The following is a 21,938-nucleotide window of genomic DNA, read 5'->3' as shown; positions in this document are numbered from 1 at the left end:
CAAGTCATGCCTCTGCTACTTCCTTCCTGTGTGACCTTGGGCAGGTTGCCTAACCTCTCTATGTCTCTGTGTCCTCTTTATAAATTGAAGATTAAAGAACCTCATGAGAGCGTTAATTATGAAGTTTAAATGAGTTAATAGGTGCAAAGCACCTGGCACATAATCACTCAAATGTTGCCTGTTTTTCTCTCCTTTTCAAGCTCATGTGCAGCAGGTTAAGTTAGTTATACTCAGTTTAGGGCTCATGTTCCTTTTTGGCTCATTATAGTCCTTTCTTTCTTCATTTGGTCATTTTTTTAATCTCCCCCTTCCTTCTAGCTCTGCTCCTCCCCATCTCCAAGCCATTTGTTTATGTATTTACCATGCATCTTTCTGTTTATATGTTTAAAAATTTACATCACTGCTGTATTGTCTAGATGTCCTTCTGTTTCTCACTTTTGTCCTGAGCTCCAGGTTTTTGAGACCCATCACATTATTTCTAGCTTCTGGGTACAGCTACCACATTTCACTGCCTCAGTGATGGACAAGCAAGTTGCCTTAACTTCCCTTCCCCCCCATTCCAAATAAAGCTGCAGTGAACATCCTTTTACATCTGCCCATGTGGACTTCTGTGAGACCTTGTTATGATGGGTATACAGGGGTGGAATTCAGAATGGAGTGAAATAGACAGTATTTGAAGGAAGCAAAAGGAATGGATGTTATCATGCCCCGAAATGAGTAAATCATAATAGCACTTGGCCAATTAAGAAGTTGAATGTCTATTGGGCTTGTCTTGAATCCCAGCCAAGGACCTCTTTTGTTTTTAATTTTTTTAACTTGAAATCACATGATTACGTGTTCTTTGAAAACGATTCAGATGACACAGAAGTAAGAATAAAGAATAAAAATGGAAAGGGACCCTTTACTTGCTTCCCATTTCCAGTAGATAAACGCTAGTGACAGTGTTGTATTCATACTATGTCTTTTCTTAGGCACAAATGTGAACCATTACTATTGTTTTTACAGCTTAGCTTTTCTTACTTAATAGGATGTCATAAGATTGTTCTATGTTAGCCCCAAAAGATGTGCTTTAGTTTTTATCGATGCTCAGTATTCCATTTTAAGGATCTATCATAGTTTATGTAATTAGTCTCCTTCCAATAGGTATTTTGGGTGCTGTCAGTTTTCTGGCTATTATAATCAGAGAGCCAGCACTTCCTGTGGTGTTGGTCTGCTGGCGAGGAATTCCTTTAGCTTTTATACTTCTTTATTTTTGAAAGATAGTTTTGCTAGCTATCAAATTCCAGGTTGACAATTTTTCCTTTGAAAACTTTAAAGATGTTGCTCCCCTGTTCTGTTTTAATTATTTCTGTTGAGAAATTGGCTCTGATTCTTACCTATGTTCCTATGTTATGCTTTTTAAAAAAAATTTGACTGCCTTTTAGATGCTCTCTTTATTTCTGATTTTAAGCAGTTTGATTGTGGTGTGCCCGAGAGTATTTTCCTTTGTGTTTCTTTTGCTTGGAGTTCATTGAGCTTCTGGGTTTATAGTTTGCACCAAATGGAAAACTTGGCCATTATTTCTTCAAATATCTTTTCTCTCCTTACTCCTACCCCTCTTTTTTTTTTCCAAGGACTCCAATTGCATATCTCTTAAGCCTTTTGAAATTGTTCCACAGTTCGTCCATGCCCTGTTTATCTTTGTCCTTCTTTTTTCTCTCAGTTCGTTGTTAAGTTTCTATTGCTGTGTCTTCAAGTCCTTCAGTCTTTTCTTCTTTAGTATGTAATCTGTTCTTCATCCCAGGCATTGTATTTTTCATCTCTAGAAGTTTGATTTGGGTCTTTTTTATATCCCCTATGTCTCTTCCAACATGTTCTTATTTTTCCCTACCTTCTTGAATTTATGGAGTATGTTCATAACAGCTATTTTATGTCCTTTAAGTCTATCATCTGTGTCATTTCTGGGTCTCCTATTAATTTTTTTTTGGCTTCTTTCATGCTTAGTAATTTTTGATTTACAGACATTGTGAATTTTACATTCGGTGAGGGATATTTTAGTATTCCTTTAAATATTTTTGTGCTTCGTCCTGGTTATTGCTGTTGTATTAGTTTCCTGTTGCTACTGTAACAACTTGCCACAAATCTAGAGGCTGAAAACCACACAAATATATTATCTTATAGTTCTGGAAATTGGAGGTCCAAGATAGGTTTCAGTGGGCTAAAATCAAGATGTTGGCAGAGCTGTATTCCTTCTGGAAGCTCTAGGGGAGAATCTGTTTCCTTTTTCAGCTTCTAGTGGCCGCCCACATTCCTTGGCCTCTGGCTCCATTTCTGTCTTCAAAGCCAGCAAGGTTGGGCAGAGGCCTTTTCATGCTGCTATCTCTCTGATTCTCTCTCTTCTGCCTCCCTATTTTGCTTAGAAGGACGTTGACATTGGGCCCACCCAGATAATGCAAGATAATCTCCCCATCTCAAGGTCATCTGATTAGCAAGCTTAATTCTATTTGCATGTATTCTAACACATTCACTGCTCTGGGACTAGGATGTAGACATCTTTAGGGGCCATTATTCTGCCTACCACATAAGTTAAATTGTTGTGCAGGACCAGAGCAGTCTTTCGAATAGAGCTGTGTTTGGCAAACGATAGCACATGGGGAAAATCTGGCCCCCCGCCTATTTTTGTAAATACAATTTTAATGGAACACAGCTATGCCCATTCATTCACATATTGTCTATGGCTGTTTTCATTCTGTAGTGACCCACAAAGCCTAAAATGTTGACTGTTCTGGCCCTTTACAGAAAAGGTGTTCCAGCTCCCTTTCTAGTGTTAATTTCTCCCCACTTGTTGAGGCCATACCTTTGAGTACTCGATCCGATGGTTTGTATAGTATGAGAGTCCTCCACTTTGGCTATTGGGAATGTGAACTACTCTTAGCCCTGTGTGAGCAAGCACTGAAAGTTGTTCTGCTGGGTTCCTTCTGGTGGTCTGTGTTGTAGGCTCAGGTAGTTTCCTTATGCGCCTGTCTAAAGCATCTGGAGCATTGGAGCTCATCCTCTGGGCACTTCACTCTCCTGTGATTCTCTGCCCTGCATATTCTAGCTTTCTTTTCCTCCCCAATTCTTAAGTCTGTCTGCTTAACTCAAGGAGACCCCTGAACTCTGCTTGGGTTGCTTCCACCCTTCCACAGCTTGGAAATCCTCCAGGAAGCTAGCTGGGACAATTGTAGATGACCCACTTGTTTCCTTTTTCTCTTAGGGGTTACTGTTCTGCTCTTCCTGTTGCCCAGTGTCTAGAAATCATTGTTTCATATATTTTGTCCAGCTTCGCGGATATTTAAAGTGGACGGTAAATGTGGACCTTGTTACTCCATCATGACTAGGAGCTACCAGCACTTCTTCTGTAAACATTATTTTGTATTTGTGAAGTTACCTTTGAAGATAGCACGTGGGGTCAGAGATTCTGCGTTTTAACGATATTACCAAACTGGCCTTGCTAAAGATTGCCACCTTCTACTTTTGACGGTCTCATTCTAATAGCAGGGGTTATGGGGACAGATGATGATATGAAACCGCTTTGAGCTCTGTAAAGTGCTGGGAACATGCCAAAGGTTGTGGTTCTTAAGAAAGGGCTTCTCCTGGCTGTTCCTCCTTGGACTTGGGTCTCTGGTGACCATTTTGCTCTGCCAAGCAATACTCAGGCTGGGCTTTGCAGGACTATATTATTATTTCCTTAGCGAGTGATGGTACCTGGTGTGTGTGTGTGGGTGTCTTCCTATAGGCTGATACTTTCTTTCCTGACATTTGTTAAGCACCTACAAATGCTAAATAATATCCCAAGTGCTTCATGTAGTTACTGCGATATAACTCAATTCTCCACTACAGCCTTGGAGCTTGGGATGAAATGGAAACCAAGAGAGGTGGCGTTTCTTGCCCAAGGTTAAAGCAAGGATTCTTTCTGTCTTTGAATCAAATCTGCCATTTCATACAACAGACCATCCATTTTAGTCGAGATTCTTTAGGTTGGAAGTGACAGAAACTCACCTCAAACTTGTTTAACACGCTGAAAGAGATCAGAAATGTGTTGCTCTCCATGTCTCAGCTCTGTTTCTTTGTGTTGGCTAGTTCTTCAGGCAGGCCCTCCCCAGGTGGTGGCTGAAACGGCTGTAGCATCACCAGGCTCATTTCTCACCACCGTAATGGAGTCCCAGTGGACTCTACCTGTTTCCCAATGGTTTCAGCTGAAGTCCCAAGGAAACCTCCTGTTGGTCCAGCTTGGTCACAGGCTCATCCCTGAATCAATCACAGTGCCAGGAGAGTGTGTTATTCTTATTGGACAGATGTGGGTCATTTAATTCTTTTCATGGAGTTGGGGGCTGGGGGTGGCCCATTGAAAACATTTAGATCATGGATTCCTGAAGTACAAGATAGTCTGTATCAGAAGAAGGGTTGCTGAGTAAGCAGGAACAAACCTGTCCACTGTACCCTTCCGGCCTCTGAAAGTAAGCTGGGCCACTCTAGCCCTTGCAGTTCTGTCATTCTTGGTTGTCACAGGTCTATCTGGCACCTGCTGAGTGGCTTGTCTCATCTGGCCTCGGTTTGACAGTGGATTCCGCCCTCCCGGCTTCTGGCCATCAGTTCTTCTCTCTCACTACCTTGGGCAGGTGAGGCTTCCTGACTTTCCCAAAATTGTACCGTGTTAACATCGAGCAGATTGGAGTAGATGTCAGGTCTTGACTTTTCAGTGCTGGAGCCCCAGGTCTTCAGCCCAGGGTGGGGGTGAGCTGCTCCCAGGAGGTTGAAAGTTGGAAAGCAAGTGAACTGTGTGCCTGCACATGTATATGAGTGTTGCGGGGGGAGGTGGTACACGTCAAGAGAGAAGTCCACCACGCTGTGCCCATTTTACTTTTGAGGCTACTAAACAAGAGGCATTGTGGGGCAGAGCCTTACCTCCTAATTGGTACCAGGAAACAAAGGCCCAGTAGGCTGGGGATCCCCTTAAACCCCGTCTCTCATCATTAGTAGATGACTCTTCTGAGGGTAGAGAGTCGATGACCTCCTGCACTAGAAGAGCTAGCAGATGCCAACCCCATCCTCAAACCTGCTGTTTCTGAATCTCGTGGGGAGAGTGAGGTTGAGAATCTGAGACTTTAACAGACTCCCCAGTGCTTTCACACATTATAGGTTGAGAGCCTCACTTAGGTGACTCTTGGAGGAGGGTAAGTTTTTCTTTCCTTGGGTTTTTCTTTTAGGGATTTTTCCTTTATTCCAATGGGACTGTTTAACTAGTTTATCCAGTTTTTTGAGGATTTCCCTCCTTCATATTTGAACTGCTTCTTTCAGAGTAAGGTGAAGTGTCACTGTTTGACTTTGGAAATGAGTCTGAAGTGTAGGACTGCCTAGCACATACCTAGCACTTTCCATGTCTCAAGACATATATTGGAAATAACATGAAAAGAAAGGATAACACACAGTGTGTCTGTGTTTCTTACTAAGCAAAGCTGACCCCTAAAGCCAGTGACACATCAGGATCAGTCATGAGAACTGGGAGGCGCAGGTGTTTCAAAGGAAAGGAGTCTTTGGCTTGTAAAAGCTCAGTGACTCATATGACACCACATTTCATTTGTTCGTAAGTTGAGACCCTAAAACTTTGTAGAGAAAAACATTATTTTTACTCACTATGAGATTTAAAAAGTCGTTTTTGCCAGAGAACCCTTTCATAAATGAAGTTTTACATAGGAGCTCAGTATATTTGATAAAAATGATTTTTAAAATTGGGAGGGGAGGGCCACATCATGACTTTCATGGGCCCTAGGCACTTTTGCTTTTGTGGGCTCCTTCCATAATTTTTAAAAATTACATTTTATGACTGCATTGGTATAAAGATGATTATATTAACATTATATGTTAAAGATTTCCTCTGACCTAAAAGTTCAGTTTCTTTATTCTGATTTTAAAATAAACTAAAACATTTTTGTGGGCCTCAGACAACTGTGACTTCTCTGCCTGATGGGGAAGTCAGTCTTGAAGAGTCAGAAATCTGCTGGCCACCCCCTGGGTGGCTCCGGAAGCAGGCTGAGGAGTTTAACCCAGTTTGAAGACTGTTGCACAGACTCATCACTTGTACTTTATCACACAGTGCTTATCAGTCTGCTTCACTGAGGAAGAATCGTAAGATACACAAGGACGGAATGTCAAAGTCATTGTCCTCCTTCCCCAGGTCTTGTTCTTTAATCTCTCAAGCATCATTCCTGCCAGGTGATCACCTGTCCAGCTCCTTGAACCCCTATAGGAACAAGGACTTCATTCCTGTGTTTGAGTTCTTTCTGATCCAGCTCTGTAGGACTTCATGGTACCCAGGGAACCCCTGGGTCAGTCACTATTTATCCCCCAAGCCATTTATGAGCTGGGTTAGAATACCTTGTAAGTGAATACCTTACAAGAATACCTTGTAAGTGAATTGGTTAGGAGCCAGAAGTCTGGGGTTGGGGATGCAGCTTTGTCTCTCTGCTGTTGTGTGACCCCAGCAGGAACCTTTCCCTCTCTGAACTTGAGGTGCCCCATTTGGGGCATGATGGTCCTCTCATATACTGCTGTCACGTGATGCTAAAGTGACACCAAGGCTCATCCTGAGCAGATGGTGCCCACAGCCCAGGTTATTCCGGGATATAGAGAGCTTGTTGGCTCTTGCGTGGAGGTCAGGGGCTAGAGGCTCTGTGTTCCTGTCCCCTAGGTCTGGGTGGGGCACGATTATAGGCCTTGAGAACAGGTGAGGAGAAAATTTGAGGATGAGAAAATACAATGGTCAGGTTGCACAGGTTGATCGCTCCACTCCTTGGCCTCCACTTTTCCTGAGATGTAGGAAAATCTGGCCATTCCAGAGCCCAGTGAGAAGATGTCCAGTGTCCTCCTAGTGCCATGCACTTGCCCATGCAGATTGGGCAGAGAGGAGTCAGGACTTTCATGTGCTTTCCTCCTTGGGGCTTGCTGGCCCCAAAGCCTGAGTTGGCTTAGGGGTGAGCCGTAGTGGGAACGATCCTGCCCTTTCTCCCTCCTGCCCAGCCTCTCCTAGCCCCTGGTGCTTGGAAGACGGATGCTCTCATCCCAAGCCCTGCCCTCCGGTACTTATGGCCTGGCTTGTCTTTGTGACCCCTATACTGCCCCTGCCCTGCTGTCCTAGATGGTTTGCCTACACACATCCACGATTTCTCACTTCCACACTGGTTCATGCTATCCCTCCTTCCAGGGCAGTTGGCGTGATGGCTTCCCAGCCCACTGAAAGAGTGGGGTGCAGGCTGAGTCCCCGTGCTGGCCTCTGCTCCAGCGTCTAATATATACCTGGTGTTTGCGCACCTGGTTCCTGCTCTCCACTTTGTAATTATTGATTCCTGCACGTCCACTTACCATGTGCCAGCTGGGGTAGACTTGCCGCTGAGCGCCAGCTTCAGGGGCTTAGAAGTTCCTGGAAACGGTGACTTATTATTGGCCTTGTGACTGTGTCTCTGCCAGCCAGGTGTGTCTAGGAGAAAGCGTGAGTGTGTGAAGTGCTGTACAGAACGTATTCATGACACCGGATGAATTTTTTTTCTTGGGTCTGGCTCTTCAGGGTTGTTTTGTCTCTCACTGTTATGTTTTTACTTAACGAATTCATCCAATGATCTGCCAAGAGAAAAGTCAGTTTCATAGAGTGGCTCATCTGAAACCACTTCCCTCCCTCCCTCCTTCCCTTCATACCCGATTGTACACGGGACCCGTCTTCCTGACCCAGCCACGAAGGAGCTCACGGTCTAGCATGAGATAAGTAGCCCAAGTGCAGAGTGAATGTCAAGTTGGTGCTGAACTTTCTGCTTTCTAAGCGGTGTTTTCTCACAGAACCTTTGTTTTGTTTAAAACAAAGTTTAACTTCATTATAAAAAGTAGCACATGCTCTTTATAGAAAAAGTTGGAAAACGCAGAAGAGTCTAAGGAAGAAAGAAAATCACCTGTGATCCGTACCTACCAGATGCTTACACCTTTGACGTTTTGATTGCTTCCCTTCTAATTATTATTTTTGAACCAATAGGTGCAATAGAGACACTTTTTCTCAGAGCTTAAAAAAAAAGCTCAATGTTATGCGATTCGCATTTCCCAGTGTTATTGTAAACCCTGTGGTTTTGGCTATATGGTGTTCCATGAAGTGGCCATACTCTAGTTTACACAACAATGCCCTACAACAATGCCCTGTTTGGGGAATGTTTTGCTACTTCTGGTTTTCCCCTATTATAAATAATGCTGTGAAGACTACTTTGTAAGTAAATTGGTTTTCATGTTTTGGACTGTTTCCCAGACTTTTCATCTAGGAGTAATCTTCGTGATCACCCAAACTGCTGCTTCTCTAACTTTGGTGTGTGTACGCATCACCTGGAGGGCTCGTGAAAATACGGCTCTCTGGGCCTCACTCTGTAGGTTCTGATTCAGTGGGTGAGGTGGTGCCTGAGTCTTCATCCTCCCAGGCTCCCAGGCGGTGCTGATGCTGCGGTGTGTGGACCGCCGTTTGAGAGACATCAACAAGCCTCTTCTTTGTGGTGAGGGAAGTTGAGGCTAACGACATAGGAGAATGGGGGTGAGGGCCATTTTCCAGGCCAAGCCAGGCCAGTGGGTGGCGCCCATGCTAGGGCACAGACCCCCACCCCTTGCTGCCCCTGTCACCTGGGGAACCTATAGGAGAAGGCAGCGTTCATCCATCGAAGTATAATTAGGATGAGATTTCAGCCACTCAGGGCAGGCAGGTGTCTGGTGCTGACATGTGCTCAGTACTGGGATATGGGTGAGACCAGGGTATAAGAGCTAGTTTAGGAAAGAAACTGGCAGAGACTGGTGAATTGTCTTAAATGAGAGTGAGTGACAGCCTTCTTAGGACGCAAGGGGTTAAACAGCCTCCCCGGAGCCAAAGGGGAAACTCAGGAGTAAGTCGTGACTGCTAATTAATTCAATTAAACTACTTTATAAGCTCCGCTGGTGTCAGTAAATTGTTAAAGTCTATTAAAAAATCAGTGGAACGTGATGAGGGTTTGGGGACGCAGCATCACTTTCCTAGAGTTCTTCCATCGTCTTCCTCCCCCGTAGCGGGGTGCACTGTAGGAGGGGGTGTCAGAGGACCTGTCTGGTGTCCCCTGACGACCTGCCGTGTGTGCTGAGGCAGATCCCACCTCCCTTGGGCCTCCGTTTCCCCATCTGTTCAGTTAAGTGATGGACTGGTTCCTGAACACCCACCCTTTCAGTGTCAGAATTATTAGGGTTTGGTTTCAGTCCCTTCTGGTTAGAGGCAGCTGTTCCTACAGATGTGCTGCCCAGTCCGTGCCCTTCTTCATGTCAAATTCATCTGGTCAGTTTTCAGGGATGGATGTAAGGGCAGGCGACCCAAAGGGGAGGTTCAGGCTGTGGAGAGAGGGGAGTGGATGGCACCTAACACCTGTGCTGAGTTAAGAGGGCTGCGTGCAGTTCCCTCCAAGTGGGAAGTGGTATCCTCCACTTTTAGGGGTGAGGATATTGAAGCTCCCTGAGTCAAAGTGACCCACTCGCCAGTAAGTAGTCGAGTTTGAGATTTGCTTTCACAGTTGCCATGCCTCAAAGCCCCCATGGCTAACTGCTTTCTTCTGCAGATGTATTTAAAATAAAGCGTTGTCTCTCAGCCAAACCCTACGTCATACGACATTGCAGTCACGAGAAAGAAAACACCAGAAATGTGCTTTTTCTCTGGCCAGTATCCTGATGTGAGGAACCTGAAAGAGGGGTTGACGTCCTTGTCCTTGGAGGTATGTAAGTAACAGTTGGCTGACCACTCAGATAGGCCTCTTAGAACCGAGATCCTGTAACTCCGGGTCTGTCTGCTGGTTTCTACTTTTTTGGCAGTTTGTGCTAAGAGCAGGGCTGGGGATTCAGCAAGAATTGCTCCCTGGTGCTTGGATACTGATGTTACTGTCAGATCCCAGCCAAACCAGTAGGCCAGGCAGTGCTGGTCTTGAGGGAGGGTCACTGCGGTTTTGGTTTCGAGGGTAGCCTCTGTCATTAATTAATCAGCCGTGGATCTTAATCAGGTCCCTTCCTCTCCTAATTCTAGAAGTTTAAGCCTATTTCTCTCATCTCTGAAAGCTGGTTAAAGGCAGTCTGCTCCATGGGTGGTCCATAGGGAGAGAAGGAAAACCGGGGAGGATGAGTTCAGGGCCAGATACACCTGTGAACGGAGTAGCAGCTGTTGGACCTTTAAGGGCATTGAGAAGTCCTGCAGTAAAGAAAGTAACTTTGCTGACTCAGTTACCCCACACCAGCCACTCTTTCCTTCTCCTCCAAACACACCTTTTGTTTAATGACCTCCTGGCTGAGGTGGATGGACTTAGTCACTTAAATATCACCCTAGAAGGGGGAGCTGCCTTTTAAGGTTGTTTTTCTTTTCGCTTTTTTTCTGTCATGAGAACACCTATTTGGTAAATGGATAAACAGCCCCATAGCAAGGTGGTGTCTAAATCCCCTAAATTGGGTTTTCTTAAAGCAGAGTTCACGTTCTAGGATCCTAGAGGCTCGCCAGGTTCCAGGAGCCTCTCGTTTCCAGGAGCCCTGGAGTAGCCAGGCCCTGAAGATCTGGACTATACTTGGGGTTCCCTTGTGAGCATTTATCTGTAGAATTTGCTCTTCACAGGGGTTGGAAGGTGCCTAAACGTGTCCTCCAAAATCCCAATAATTTGGAGCTGCCAGTTTAAGAATTCGTGAACTGCAGCTGACCTTTTCAAAAGAAGGTTTGCCAAGGAAAATGCTAGTGTAAACAAGATCTTCAGAGGGAAGAATTCGAAGGTGTATAAGGAATCAGTCTATTTTTAAGCCTTCTGAAAGCTCTCGTTGGAATATAAACACTGTGCTAATTATAAAAACACCTTTTCTGTTCAAAAGTGGTATAAACAAAATGGGGGACTGAGTGGAGGAGGGAAGAAATGTTTGAATAGAAGTTAAACCAGAGATTAAACAATGGCCACAATAGTTGATTTAGTTGCCCGTGTTTAAAAATTCTGATTTCCTACTTGTTCTGACAACTTGGACACCCAGGCAGTGGGGGACATGCACTCCCAATGGCAGCGGTCAGCAGGAACAGGTGGGGTTGGCCTCCTTATCCTCCCTTTCTGTTTGCTTGTGGAAGTTACCTGCATGGCCCATGACCCACTGAAATTTACACCCCTGCCTTTCTAAGAACAGTTTCCCCAGTGTTTGAGAGCACAGCATATAATTGCTCATTTCCTCTCCATTAACCAAAGAGGAATTTCTCTGCCTTGTTCAGCAAAACTTTCAAAGATAAAACACTTTCAACAACAACCAACCATTATTTATTGAGCACCTACTGTGCATCAGGCTTTGTGCAAGAAACTGGAATTGGTGCTGAGAAAAAACTGCCTCCCTGGAGCTTGTCACCCTCCACAGTGACCATCACAGACTACACTGGGGGATGCTTCTCAGTCACCAGCCACGTGTCACCCAGAATTTCTGTCCTGCCTGTCCTGTGCTCGACAGGAGCAGAAGATTCTGAAACGGTGGCTGTGGTCCTTGCTTTTGATCTGCCGTTGGCAGAAAGACCAGATGAAGGGTGCGGCGAACTCCCGAGATATCAGGCTGTTGATTCCCTTGGAGCTTTGAGGATGCTGAGGTGTGTGTGTAGTGGGGGGGAGGATCAGGGACACCTGCAAGAGGGGGTGTGCGATTAATATTAAAATAGGCAGAGGGGAAAGGAGAGGTCATCCTAGGCTCTAATGAAGAGGTAGGAAGATTATAATTAGTGGAGGCTTTATATGCAAATGGTACTTCAAGATGCTTAAAAATATCTTCTGAGGGAGGATGAAAATAGCAGGTGGTCTACTTGAACAGAAAGTATTTGGGGAGCGGTGAGAGTTTTGGGCAAGTGGTGGGACAGAAGGGGTATGGGGGTTTAGGGGGTGGAGGAGAAAGAGGGAGGTAGGCCGATAGATGGACAGATGAATGGACAAATGCTAGGGGTCCTTGTGGAAGACCCTGAAAACCAGGCAGAGAATTTTGCTAACTGAAGAAATGAACATGAGCCCCATGCAGGCACAGTTTGTGTCTGTCTTTTCATCACTGTCCTCAGTTCCAAGCCGGGGCCTGACATGGTAGATGCTTATTAAACATTTGCCGATTGAATGAACGAAGTTCGTATTCATCACTTTATCTTTATGGCAGTCTTATGAGGAGATAGTATTGTCTCCTTTTACCGATGAAGATGGGCCATTCTTAGATGTGTGTGCATGTGTGTGTGTGTCTGTGTATTGTGGCTTTGGGGGGAAGCATGGGGACACCGGAAGACGTTTTTTGTAATAGCACTGTGAAATATTGATCTATTTGATTCCATTGTATGACCCAGGGACAATTTTACTAGCAGAAAATATGACTGTGCTATATGGCTACAATAAAAAATCCCAGCCATGAGCTCAGGCCCGGAAAACCAAGCAAGCTGACCAAGTGGGCAGGACTACCCAATTCTTTCACATTTTTCTGCTAGAGTTACTTTGCTATTTGTTCCTTCATAGTACTAGTGAGGAGCTAGCTCTGTTAAAGGTAGGCGGTAACAGGGCCCAGCAGAAAATTTATAGAGGAAAATCTTAACACCGAATCCAGTTTGCCATTCTCTTGCAGTTAGGAAATGTCCCCTGTTGTTTAGTTGTTGATGCGAAGTGTACCAGTCTAGTCTGAAAATGGTTAACATGGGAAAGTTTTGAAGCAGGAGCATGATTTGATGAATGGATATCACGATATTTCACCAGGTATGCGCCAATGCGTGCAGGTGGCAGGTGCCCCTTGGGTAGATGACTAGGCGGTGAGAACTGCTGTTCTCTTGGTTCCTCTCAGAGTGAGTGAGAGCATCTTGCCTGGCTGACTATGATTGTTGTGTTGCAGGATGTACATCTTTCACACGATACAGTCCCTTCATGCAAGCCAGCATCTTCATCTGGTGCTCAACCAGAGAAGCATTGCTCTGTTCCAGCTTTTCATTTTGAAAGAATTTCAGACTTATAAAATTTGCAAAAATAATACAAAGAGTTTCCATATACCCTTCACCTAGCTTCCTTAAATGTTAGCACCTTATGTAACCATAGTATAATGCTCAAATTATACTGTGAAGTTAATATTAATGCAGGAAATTAATAGTAATGCAATAATATGAACTAATCTACAGACCTTATTCAAATTTCACTAATGGTCTCACTAATGGCCTTTTTGTGGTACAGGATCCAATCCAGGATCTCACATTGCATTTAGTTGTCATGTCTCTTTTAGTCTCTACCAGTCTGGGACAGATCTTTAGCCTTTCTTTGAATTCCATGCCTTTGACCCCTTTAAAGAGTCCTGACTCGTTTTTTTTGTGTAATACTCCTTGGGGGTTTGTTGGATGTTTACTAGATCACTTTATTCAGGTTATGCATTTCTGGCAATAGGATCCCAGAAGTGATGCTGTCCCCTTCTCTGTGAATCATAGTAGTGGGGATGTCGATATGACTTATCACTGGGGACGTGAACTTTGAATGCTTGGTTAAGGTGATGTCCGTCACATTCTCCTCTGTGACGCTACTTTCTTATTACCCTTCGTAGTAATAAGTATTTTGTGGGAGGTAATTTGCAACTATGCAAATAATCTTTTTTCCATATCATACTTTTTTTGTCCACAGATTTTAGCACCCGTTGATGATTCTTGCTTGGTGTTTGCAGAGTAGTGATTTTCTATTTCTCTCATTCCTTCTACATTTATTAATTCGAATGCTCCTATAGAAAGAGCTCTTTTTTCTCTTCCATTTACTTATTCGCTTATTTACATCAGTGTAAACTCCTGGTTGTCTACACCGATATAAACTTATAAGTTCCTTTTATGGATTATAACCCATTACTATTATTATTTCACTGCTCAAATTATTCTAGATTTGGCCAGTGGCCGCCCCTTAGTGCATCAGGCTCCTCTGTCCTCTAGACATGTCCCCATCATGCTTTAAGCGCTTCCTTACACTCTCCAAGATACCTTGTACTGTCCCTGCCCAAGTCAGGAATCAACACTTGTCCTACTAAGGAGGGCAAGGATTTCTGTCTGTCTCTTTCATTTTGTCGTATCCCTTGCGCTCACAGTGCTGACACATAGCAGGGTCACAGCCAGTAATTTTCGGACGAATGAGTGAATCGTGGAAAGGGAGATTGAGTAGGCCAGGTTTCAGAGACTACAGTACATACTTTTATTAGCCTCCATCTGCTGAGCCTGGATTCCTGAGTTAGAAGGGGAGGGTCTTTTCCCTGTTTCTTCTCCTCCTGTGCCTTGGCGCCTGACAGTACTATTTTGTTCTTTCAGCCTGTTCTCAACCCTGCACAATCTGAAAAGCAGCCCAGGGCATCCCCGGTCTTATAGAGCAGAAAGAGCCAAGAGTGTGGAGAGCAGCCAGGGGGAGCAGGCTGGTTGGAGAGTTGGCTGCGGCTGGCAGAGCCTGGACCTGCTCACTGCTAATGACTCGGTTGAACATCAGCTCAGTGGGCAAGATGCTCCAGTGGTTGATAGCACAGGTTCTGGGGCCCCCGATTGGTGTGTCTGTAGCTGGGGGCTGCCGAGAGCCACTTCTGGTCTCTTGAGACGTATGGGCTTCGCTTGAATATTTTATGAGTTTTTTCTTTATAAAAAATTAAAACTCAGTCACATTGGCTTAGGAAAAGCCAGTAGTAATCAGATTTTTATTTATGAGTCGAATTGTGTGTGTGTGCCTGTGAAGAGGAAAACTGGCTGCCAGGCTTTCTTGTCATTCGTTCTAGCAGACTTTTATGCCAAGAGCGAACTTGGCAAATGGTAGCCTTTTCGTAGTCGAGAGAGGCTTGGCTGGCTCCTGGCCACTGTTGCCGGTGTCCTCTTGAGAATGGTGCTGGCCCCTTCGCAAGGTTGAACCTTCTCTGGGAAGAGTTAAGGATACCGATACCCCCTTGATTCAGTAGATCAGGTTTGCAGAGCACCCGGACATCTGCATTCTTGCTGATTCTGCACGGCACTCCTGGGAAGCGGGCTGGGCAAGGATGGCTGTACCAGTTTGCAGGCTGAGAAAACCAAGCCTAGAGAAAGGGAAGTGATTGAATCTTCATAGTGGTGATCATGAACATTTAAAATCATGAACATTTAAAAAAATGTCGCAGTACCTGGGTAGAGCTGCAGGGGATACCTGAGTATCAGTTGCCAACCTGTGTAGCTCTCCTGGGTTGGGAGCAACAGCCAAGGTTTATGTGGTTAGGGAGATTTAGGAGCAGCAAGAGGAAGAATTGCAGTTGCTTGGAGCAGGTCACCCGGGAGAGAGAGAGCAATGTGAGCTTGCCTCGCACCTGTATTTATTGAGCACTTACTATGTGATACTGGGGCAAGGACATAGATTCCAACAGGTGTTGGAAGACCACCTGTCAAGGACAACAAGCCTTCCGTGGTTTCTGGTTAAGGGTGCTGGGAGCCTGTTTGCTCAGTCTGGGGATGTAGCCAACCATTCACTTAGCCTGGTATGGCCCAGCTTAGACCTTAGCATATCCACCCACCTCCAGGTTACAAGTGGCCCAGAGCAGGAAAGAGGTCCATTCTAGCATTCTTGTTAATTATTTATCTGTCCACCTGAGAAGTGTTTATGGAGTGTCTTCAGTATGTTAGGCACTGTTCTAGGCGTTGGGGTGAACTAGATAGCAGGACCCCCTGCTCTGTGAGGTTCACAGATGAGAAAACAGTCAGTATTACAATATCTAGGTAAGCGTGCTAATGGTGGACATCTAGGTGTCTATAGGAGGCACTCCTTGTCTATATGTTATGTGCATTTCATCTTCAGGACGACTGTGAAGGAGGTGCTGTCACCATCTCCATTTTACTAATGAGGAAATTGAGGATCAGAAGTTACTCCACTAACAGGCAGCAGAGCCAGGTTGAAACCCATGTGCCCTGCTCACAGGGAGGGAGGGTACTGCCCAGAGTTTAAGTCAGTCCACGGCATAGCTGAGCCAAGGCCTTCACATCCCCTCGGTTTCCCCGTCTGTTCACGGTCTGAGTGAGTGAGGAGGCTGAGGGCCTGTGGTCAGGGTCCTGCCCCGAATGGCCTGGATAGGGAGCTAATGGCTGGTTGGAGTTGGGGAGCAGGTGGAGCCCTGGGCTGGGCATGGGGGCCTCTGCAGCTTTGCAGCTCTGGATCCAGAGTGGAGAATCGCTATTGGAAGAGCTCCCAGGGACCCCTGGGCTCTCCTTTCTCAGGTCTTTGTACACCCCCCTCCCCCCGCTGCCCCCGTTTGTGACAGGCCTTGCTCAGCCAGTTGCCATAAGGATACAAAATTCACCTTCATGGTCTCTGAGAAATTTGCCTCAAGACAGGGCCAGGAGGCCTCCTTGCTGGGATTTGTTTGTGTCTGTGTTTGAGAGGGGGTGCCTGCAGGGTACAGCGCATACCAGGGGCCGTTCTCTGTAGTGCTGGAAGAGATACTGTAAGAGAGCAGTAGATCTTGATTTTCCACTTATTTTCAGAGTCTCAATCTACTTGCCTGTAAAATGGGGATAAGTGAGCTCACATCTTAGGGTAATCGTTGGATATTCATACCCAGTACTGGATACAAAGTGCCAAGCACAGTGCCTGGCACAGAGTCACAACAATGACAGTTTGTAGTTGTATTAATGAAATTTAGCAGTGGAGGTTTCAGCAGTTTGCCACGTGGCTAGGTGCAGTTTTGCTTAGTCATATGTTTGCATCCCACCTGGCTGAGGGTGTGGACTCTACCTGAGAAGGCTGTTGCACAGGCGGAAGTCAGTCTGTGGTCATTAGGAATCGTGTGGTTATTAGGAACCGTGTGGTTATTAGGAACTGTGTGGTGGGTTTTCCTTGCTAGAATGCAAGCTCCCCTGGGGCAGGGGTGGTGGCTTTCCCTTTGGTTCTGGCTCAGAACCTGGCACAGATCTGGCACTCAATGTCTTTACCATTTTTTAAAGTTATTTCAATTTAAGCTTCATTTCTCGTGAAGCTTAAGTGTCAGACCAAGGCTGGCATCCTGAGTCCTGTTTCCTCCACTTAATAGCTGGGTAACTGTAGAGAAATTACTTCCCCTCTCTGGTCTGTTTCCTCATCTGTCAGATCAAGTAAGTGTCATGCACCTAGATTCTGCTCTGAGGCCAGAGGGCCAGAGAATTACTATGTCTCCATCCAGTCTGTTGAAGGTTCCTTCCTGGTGATAGCAGCTGAGAATCCAGTCTGTTATTCTGGAGTCATAAAACACCCGCATCTAAAGGAGAAACCCTAGGGGGTAATGGGGTCAGGAGTCACCAAGCTCAGAACTGACAGAACCAGGAATGTGCTGTGACCTCCCTGGAGGAGAAGAGAAGGAAATAGCTCTTGGCTGGAAGGAAGGAAGGAAGGAAGAAGAAACAGCTCTCCATTCTCCTAGGGGAAACAAGACTTTCTGAATTTCGCACCATGCTGAAAAGTTTGCCACAAATCAAATCCTGTTTTGGACTATTCACTACATAAAATATTTTTATGACAAAGCTTTTTATAAAGCAAAAAAAAAAAATGCCTTCTATAAAGTGAGTCATCACTCGTAATGTTTCCTTTGTATAAGCCTGACCTTTCTTATATGTTGTGTTTTCTTGACTTTTTTTTGTTTGTTTCTATTATTATTTTTATTATCCAAAGTAATACATGTTCACTGTTGAACAGTTAGGAAGTCCAGATGAGCAAAAAGGAAAAAAAATCAAACTCATCCATAATTTTCCAACCCAGAAATAATCACTCTGGGTGTTGACGTTTGATATATTGATATTTTGATACACATACTCAATAGACATATGACATGTACATAACTTAAAAGCTTATTCATTTAGGAAGTGTTTACTGAGTGTTTATGTGCACAATATTAGAAATCAGGGACCAAGAAATAGATATAGTTCCTCTAGGAGGCAGTTTATATAGAGAAAAGGAAGGAAAGAAATTAGAGTAGAAATGGGACTGAGGAAGGGCATGAAATTGATAGTGAAAGTTGCTGTGGGCTTTGAGAGTTTTGATTGATGGGGAATGGTTGGTCATGAAACAGGCTGGATGGGGCAGAGGGCAGATAAGTTGGCAGTTGCCAGGATTGCTGACACTTTCTTGTGGCTCAAAAAAAGTGGTGGTGGTTGCTGGGGAATGAAGACATGTCTGAGAGGGGTTTTTTTTTCCTCTTTGCATGTGGATGTCCAGTTCTAGCACCATTTATTGAAAAGACTGTCCTTTCTCCAAAGATCAGTTGACTATATTTGTGTGGGTCTTTTACTGAGCTCTCTATTCTGTTCCACTGACCTGTCTACCCTTTCACCAACATCAAAGCCTCGTTTATTGTAGCATTATAGTAAGTCTCAAAGTTGGCGAGTAGTGTTATTTTTTATATCCTTTATATCCTGCAACCTTCCTATAATCACAATTAGTTCCAGTTTTTTTAAATTGATTTTTTGGGATTTTCTGCATAGTTATGTTATTTGTGAACAAAGACAGTTTTATTTCTTCCTTCTCAATCTTTCTTCCTTCCCTACTTTTTATTTCCTTGTCTTCTGGCCTTAGCTACAGCTTCCAATATGCTGTTGAGTAGGAGTGGTGAGCAGGGGACATCCTTGCCATGGTCTTGATCTTAGGGGGCATACATCTAATTTAACACCATTAAGTGTGATCTTAGCAGTAGGTTTTTTTGTTCATGTACTTTATCAAGTTGAGAAAGTTCTCTGTTCCTAGTTTGCTGAGTTTTTTTTTTTTTTTATCATGAACAGGTGTTGGATCTTGTCAAATACACATCTGTTCATAGGATAATGTGACTTTTCTTCTTTAACCTGTTGATGTGATGGTTTATATGAGTTGATTTATGAATGTCGAACCAGCCTTGCATACCTGGAATAAATCTCATTCTGTTGTGGTGGACATTTCTTTTTATACATTGTTGCTAATATATCGTCCATGATTTATGCATCAGTAGTGTTCAGGAGAGATATTGGTTTGTGGTTTCCCGTTCCTGTAATGTGTTTACCTGGTTTTGGTATTAGAATACTGTTGGCCTCATATAACGTTAGGAAGTATTCTCTTTGCTTCTATTTCCTGGAAGAGATTATAGCAAATTAGTGTCATTTAAGTATTTGTTAGATTTCACTACTGAAACCATCTGGGCCTGGTGCTTTCTTTTTGAAAGGTTATTAATTATTGATTTGGTTGCTTTTATATATACAGGCATATTTAGATTATCTGTTTCTATTTGTGTGAGTTTCGGTAGGTTGAATTTTTCAAAGAATTGGTCCAGTTCATCTAACTTATTAAATTTGTGGCCAAGAGTTGTTCCTGATACTCCTTTATTATCCCTTTAATATCCATGCGATCAGTATGGCCTTTTTTTCACTTCTGATATTAGCAATTGTGTTTTCTGTCTTATTGTCTTGGTTAGCCTGGCTAAAGTTTTATCGGTTTTATTGATGTGCAAGCAACCAGTCTTTGGTTTCATTAATTTTCTCTACTGATATGGAGGTTGCGATTTCACTGATTTCTGCTCCAATTTTTATTATTTTTTCTTCTGATTCTTTTATGTTTATATTGCTCTTCTTTAGCTTCCTAAGGTGAATGCATAGATTATTGATTTTAATTCTTTTTTCTAATGCTAGAAATTAAATGTAAAAATTCCCTCTAAGTACTGCACTTGCTGCTCCCCACACATTTTGATAATTGTATTTTCATTTTCAGTTCAAAATATTTTTTAATTCCTCATGAGACTTCTGCTTTGATGCATGTGTTATTTAGAAGTGTGTTGTTTAATTTTCACATATTCGTAGAGTTTTACAGCAAATATTTTGAAACTTAACCACAATTTTCTGTTATTTATTTCTGGTTCAAGTCATTGTGGTCTGAGCATATTTTGTATGGTTTCTGTTATTTCAAGCTTGTTAAAGTGTGTGTTATGGCCTAGAATTTGATCTATCTTGGTGAATATTCCATGTGAGCTTGAGAATAATGTGTATTCTGTTGTTAGATGAAGTACTCTATAAAGGTCAATTAGATCCAGTTGATTGATGGTGCTGTTCAGTTTAACTCTATCTTTACTGATTTTCTGCTTGCTGGGTCTGTCAATTATTGGTAGAGGATATTGATGGTGGATTTGTCTCTTTTTTCTTGCAGTTCTATTAGATTTTGCTCAACATATTTTGATGCTTGTTGTTAGGTGCATACACATTAAAGATTATTATTTTGATGCTTGTTGTTAGGTGCATACACATTAAAGATTATTATTTTGATGCTTGTTGTTAGGTGCATACACATTAAAGATTATTATTATTATTGTGTAATTCCTCTCCTTATCCCTAACAGTTTTTTTTGCTCGGATTTCTGCTTTGTCTGAAATTAATGTAGCTACTGTAGATTTCTTTTAATTAGTATTAGCATGGTATATCTTTCTCCATGTTTACTTGCAATTCAAATATATCTGTGTCTTTATATTTAAAGTGGATTTTTTGGTACACAGTATATGGTTGGATCTTTTTTTTTTTAATCCACTCTGAAAATCTTTGTCCTTTAATTGGTTATATTTAAACCATTCATATTTAACATCATTACTGATATAGTTGTATTAATATCTACCACATTTGTAACTATTTTCATTGTCCTTTTTTTTTATCTTCCATTTCTTTTTGCTTTCTGGTTTTAATTGGGCATTTTATATGATTCCATTTCCCCCCCACTTATAGCATCTCAGTTCTTTAAAGGAATTTTTTAGTGCTTGCCCTAGACTTTATACATACATTTACAATTAACCTATGTCCATTTTCAAATAATAGTATATTGCTTCACAGGTAGTGCATGTACCTTGTAACAGAATATTCCTAATTGCTTCCTTCCATCATTTATAACATTGCTGTCATTTATTTCACTTACCCATAAACTATAATCATGCAGTATATTGTTATTATTTTGAACAAACTATTACATATGCGATAAATTAAGAATAAGAAAAAGAAAATATTTTATTTTATTTTCATTTATTCTTTCCCCAACACACTATTCCTTTCTTGATGTACGTTAAATTTTCGACCTATGTAATTTTCCTTCTCTCTTAAGAACTTGGTGCTTCTTGCAGGGTGGGTCTGCTGGTAACAGATTCCCTAAATTTTGTCTTTATTTCTTTTTCATTTTTGAAAGATAATTTGGATACAGATTTTAAGTTGGTGAGTTTTCTTCTTTCAACTTTAAGTATTTCACTCCACTATTTTCTTGCATGATGTTTGAAGAGAAATCCGATGTAATTCTTATTCTTGGTGCTCTATAGGTGAAGTTTTTCTCATCTGGCTTCTTTCAAGATTTTCTTGTTGTCTTTGATTTTCTACAGTTCTAGTATCTAATCTACCAAAACTTACACAAGGAGAAACAGATAATCTAAACATGCCTGTATATATATAAAATAAAATACATAATTAATAACCTTTCAAAAAGAAAGCATCAGGCCCAAATAGTTTCAGTGGTGAAATCTAACAAATGTAGGATTGTTTTTGTTGTTTTTGTTGTTGTTGTTTTGATATTTATTCTGTTCGTTGCTCTCTGAGCTTCCTGGATCTGTGGTTTGGTATCTGTCATTAATTTTGGAAACTTTTAAGCCATTATTATTTCAAATATTTCCTCTCTTCATTTTTCTTGTTTCTCCTACTAGCATTCCCATTACATATATGTTACACTTTTGTAATTGTTTACAGTTCTTGGATATTCAGGGGTTTTTTTTGTTTGTTTTTTTTTTTAACATCCTTTTTTTCTTTGCTTTGTCAATTTGGGAAATTTCTATTTGTAGCACTTTTTTGATTCTTTGTTAGAGCTTCCATCTCTGCTTACATTACCATCTGTTCTTGCATATTGTTCACCTTTTTCATAGAGCCCTTAGCATATTAATTATAGTTATTTTAAATT

General features: G+C 42.7%; 1 protein-coding gene across 25 annotated transcripts in view; it reads left to right on the top strand.

Annotated features, from left to right (window-relative positions):
* Positions 1 to 21,938, top strand: part of ZNF618 (zinc finger protein 618) — a 163,579-nt gene that overhangs the window by 27,418 nt on the left and 114,223 nt on the right. For 8 of the 25 annotated variants that reach the window (XM_039866848.1, XM_039866834.1, XM_039866855.1 and 5 more), the window contains exon 1: positions 9,441 to 9,770. The exons of 3 other annotated variants lie outside the window; for them this stretch is intronic. In XM_039866848.1, the coding sequence (XP_039722782.1) occupies positions 9,699 to 9,770 (72 nt within the window). In that variant the 5' untranslated portion in view covers positions 9,441 to 9,698. Of the gene's footprint in view, positions 1 to 1,661; positions 4,641 to 9,438; positions 9,771 to 21,938 lie in introns of those variants that run through there. 14 more of the 25 variants (XM_039866838.1, XM_039866837.1, XM_039866836.1 and 11 more) reach the window with 8 other exon arrangements.

This window comes from Pteropus medius, unplaced genomic scaffold, assembly GCF_902729225.1.
Source record: "Pteropus medius unplaced genomic scaffold, Ma_sr-lr_union100, whole genome shotgun sequence".
Lineage (NCBI taxonomy): Eukaryota > Metazoa > Chordata > Mammalia > Chiroptera > Pteropodidae > Pteropus > Pteropus medius.
This window is presented reverse-complemented; position numbering and strand designations above follow the sequence as displayed.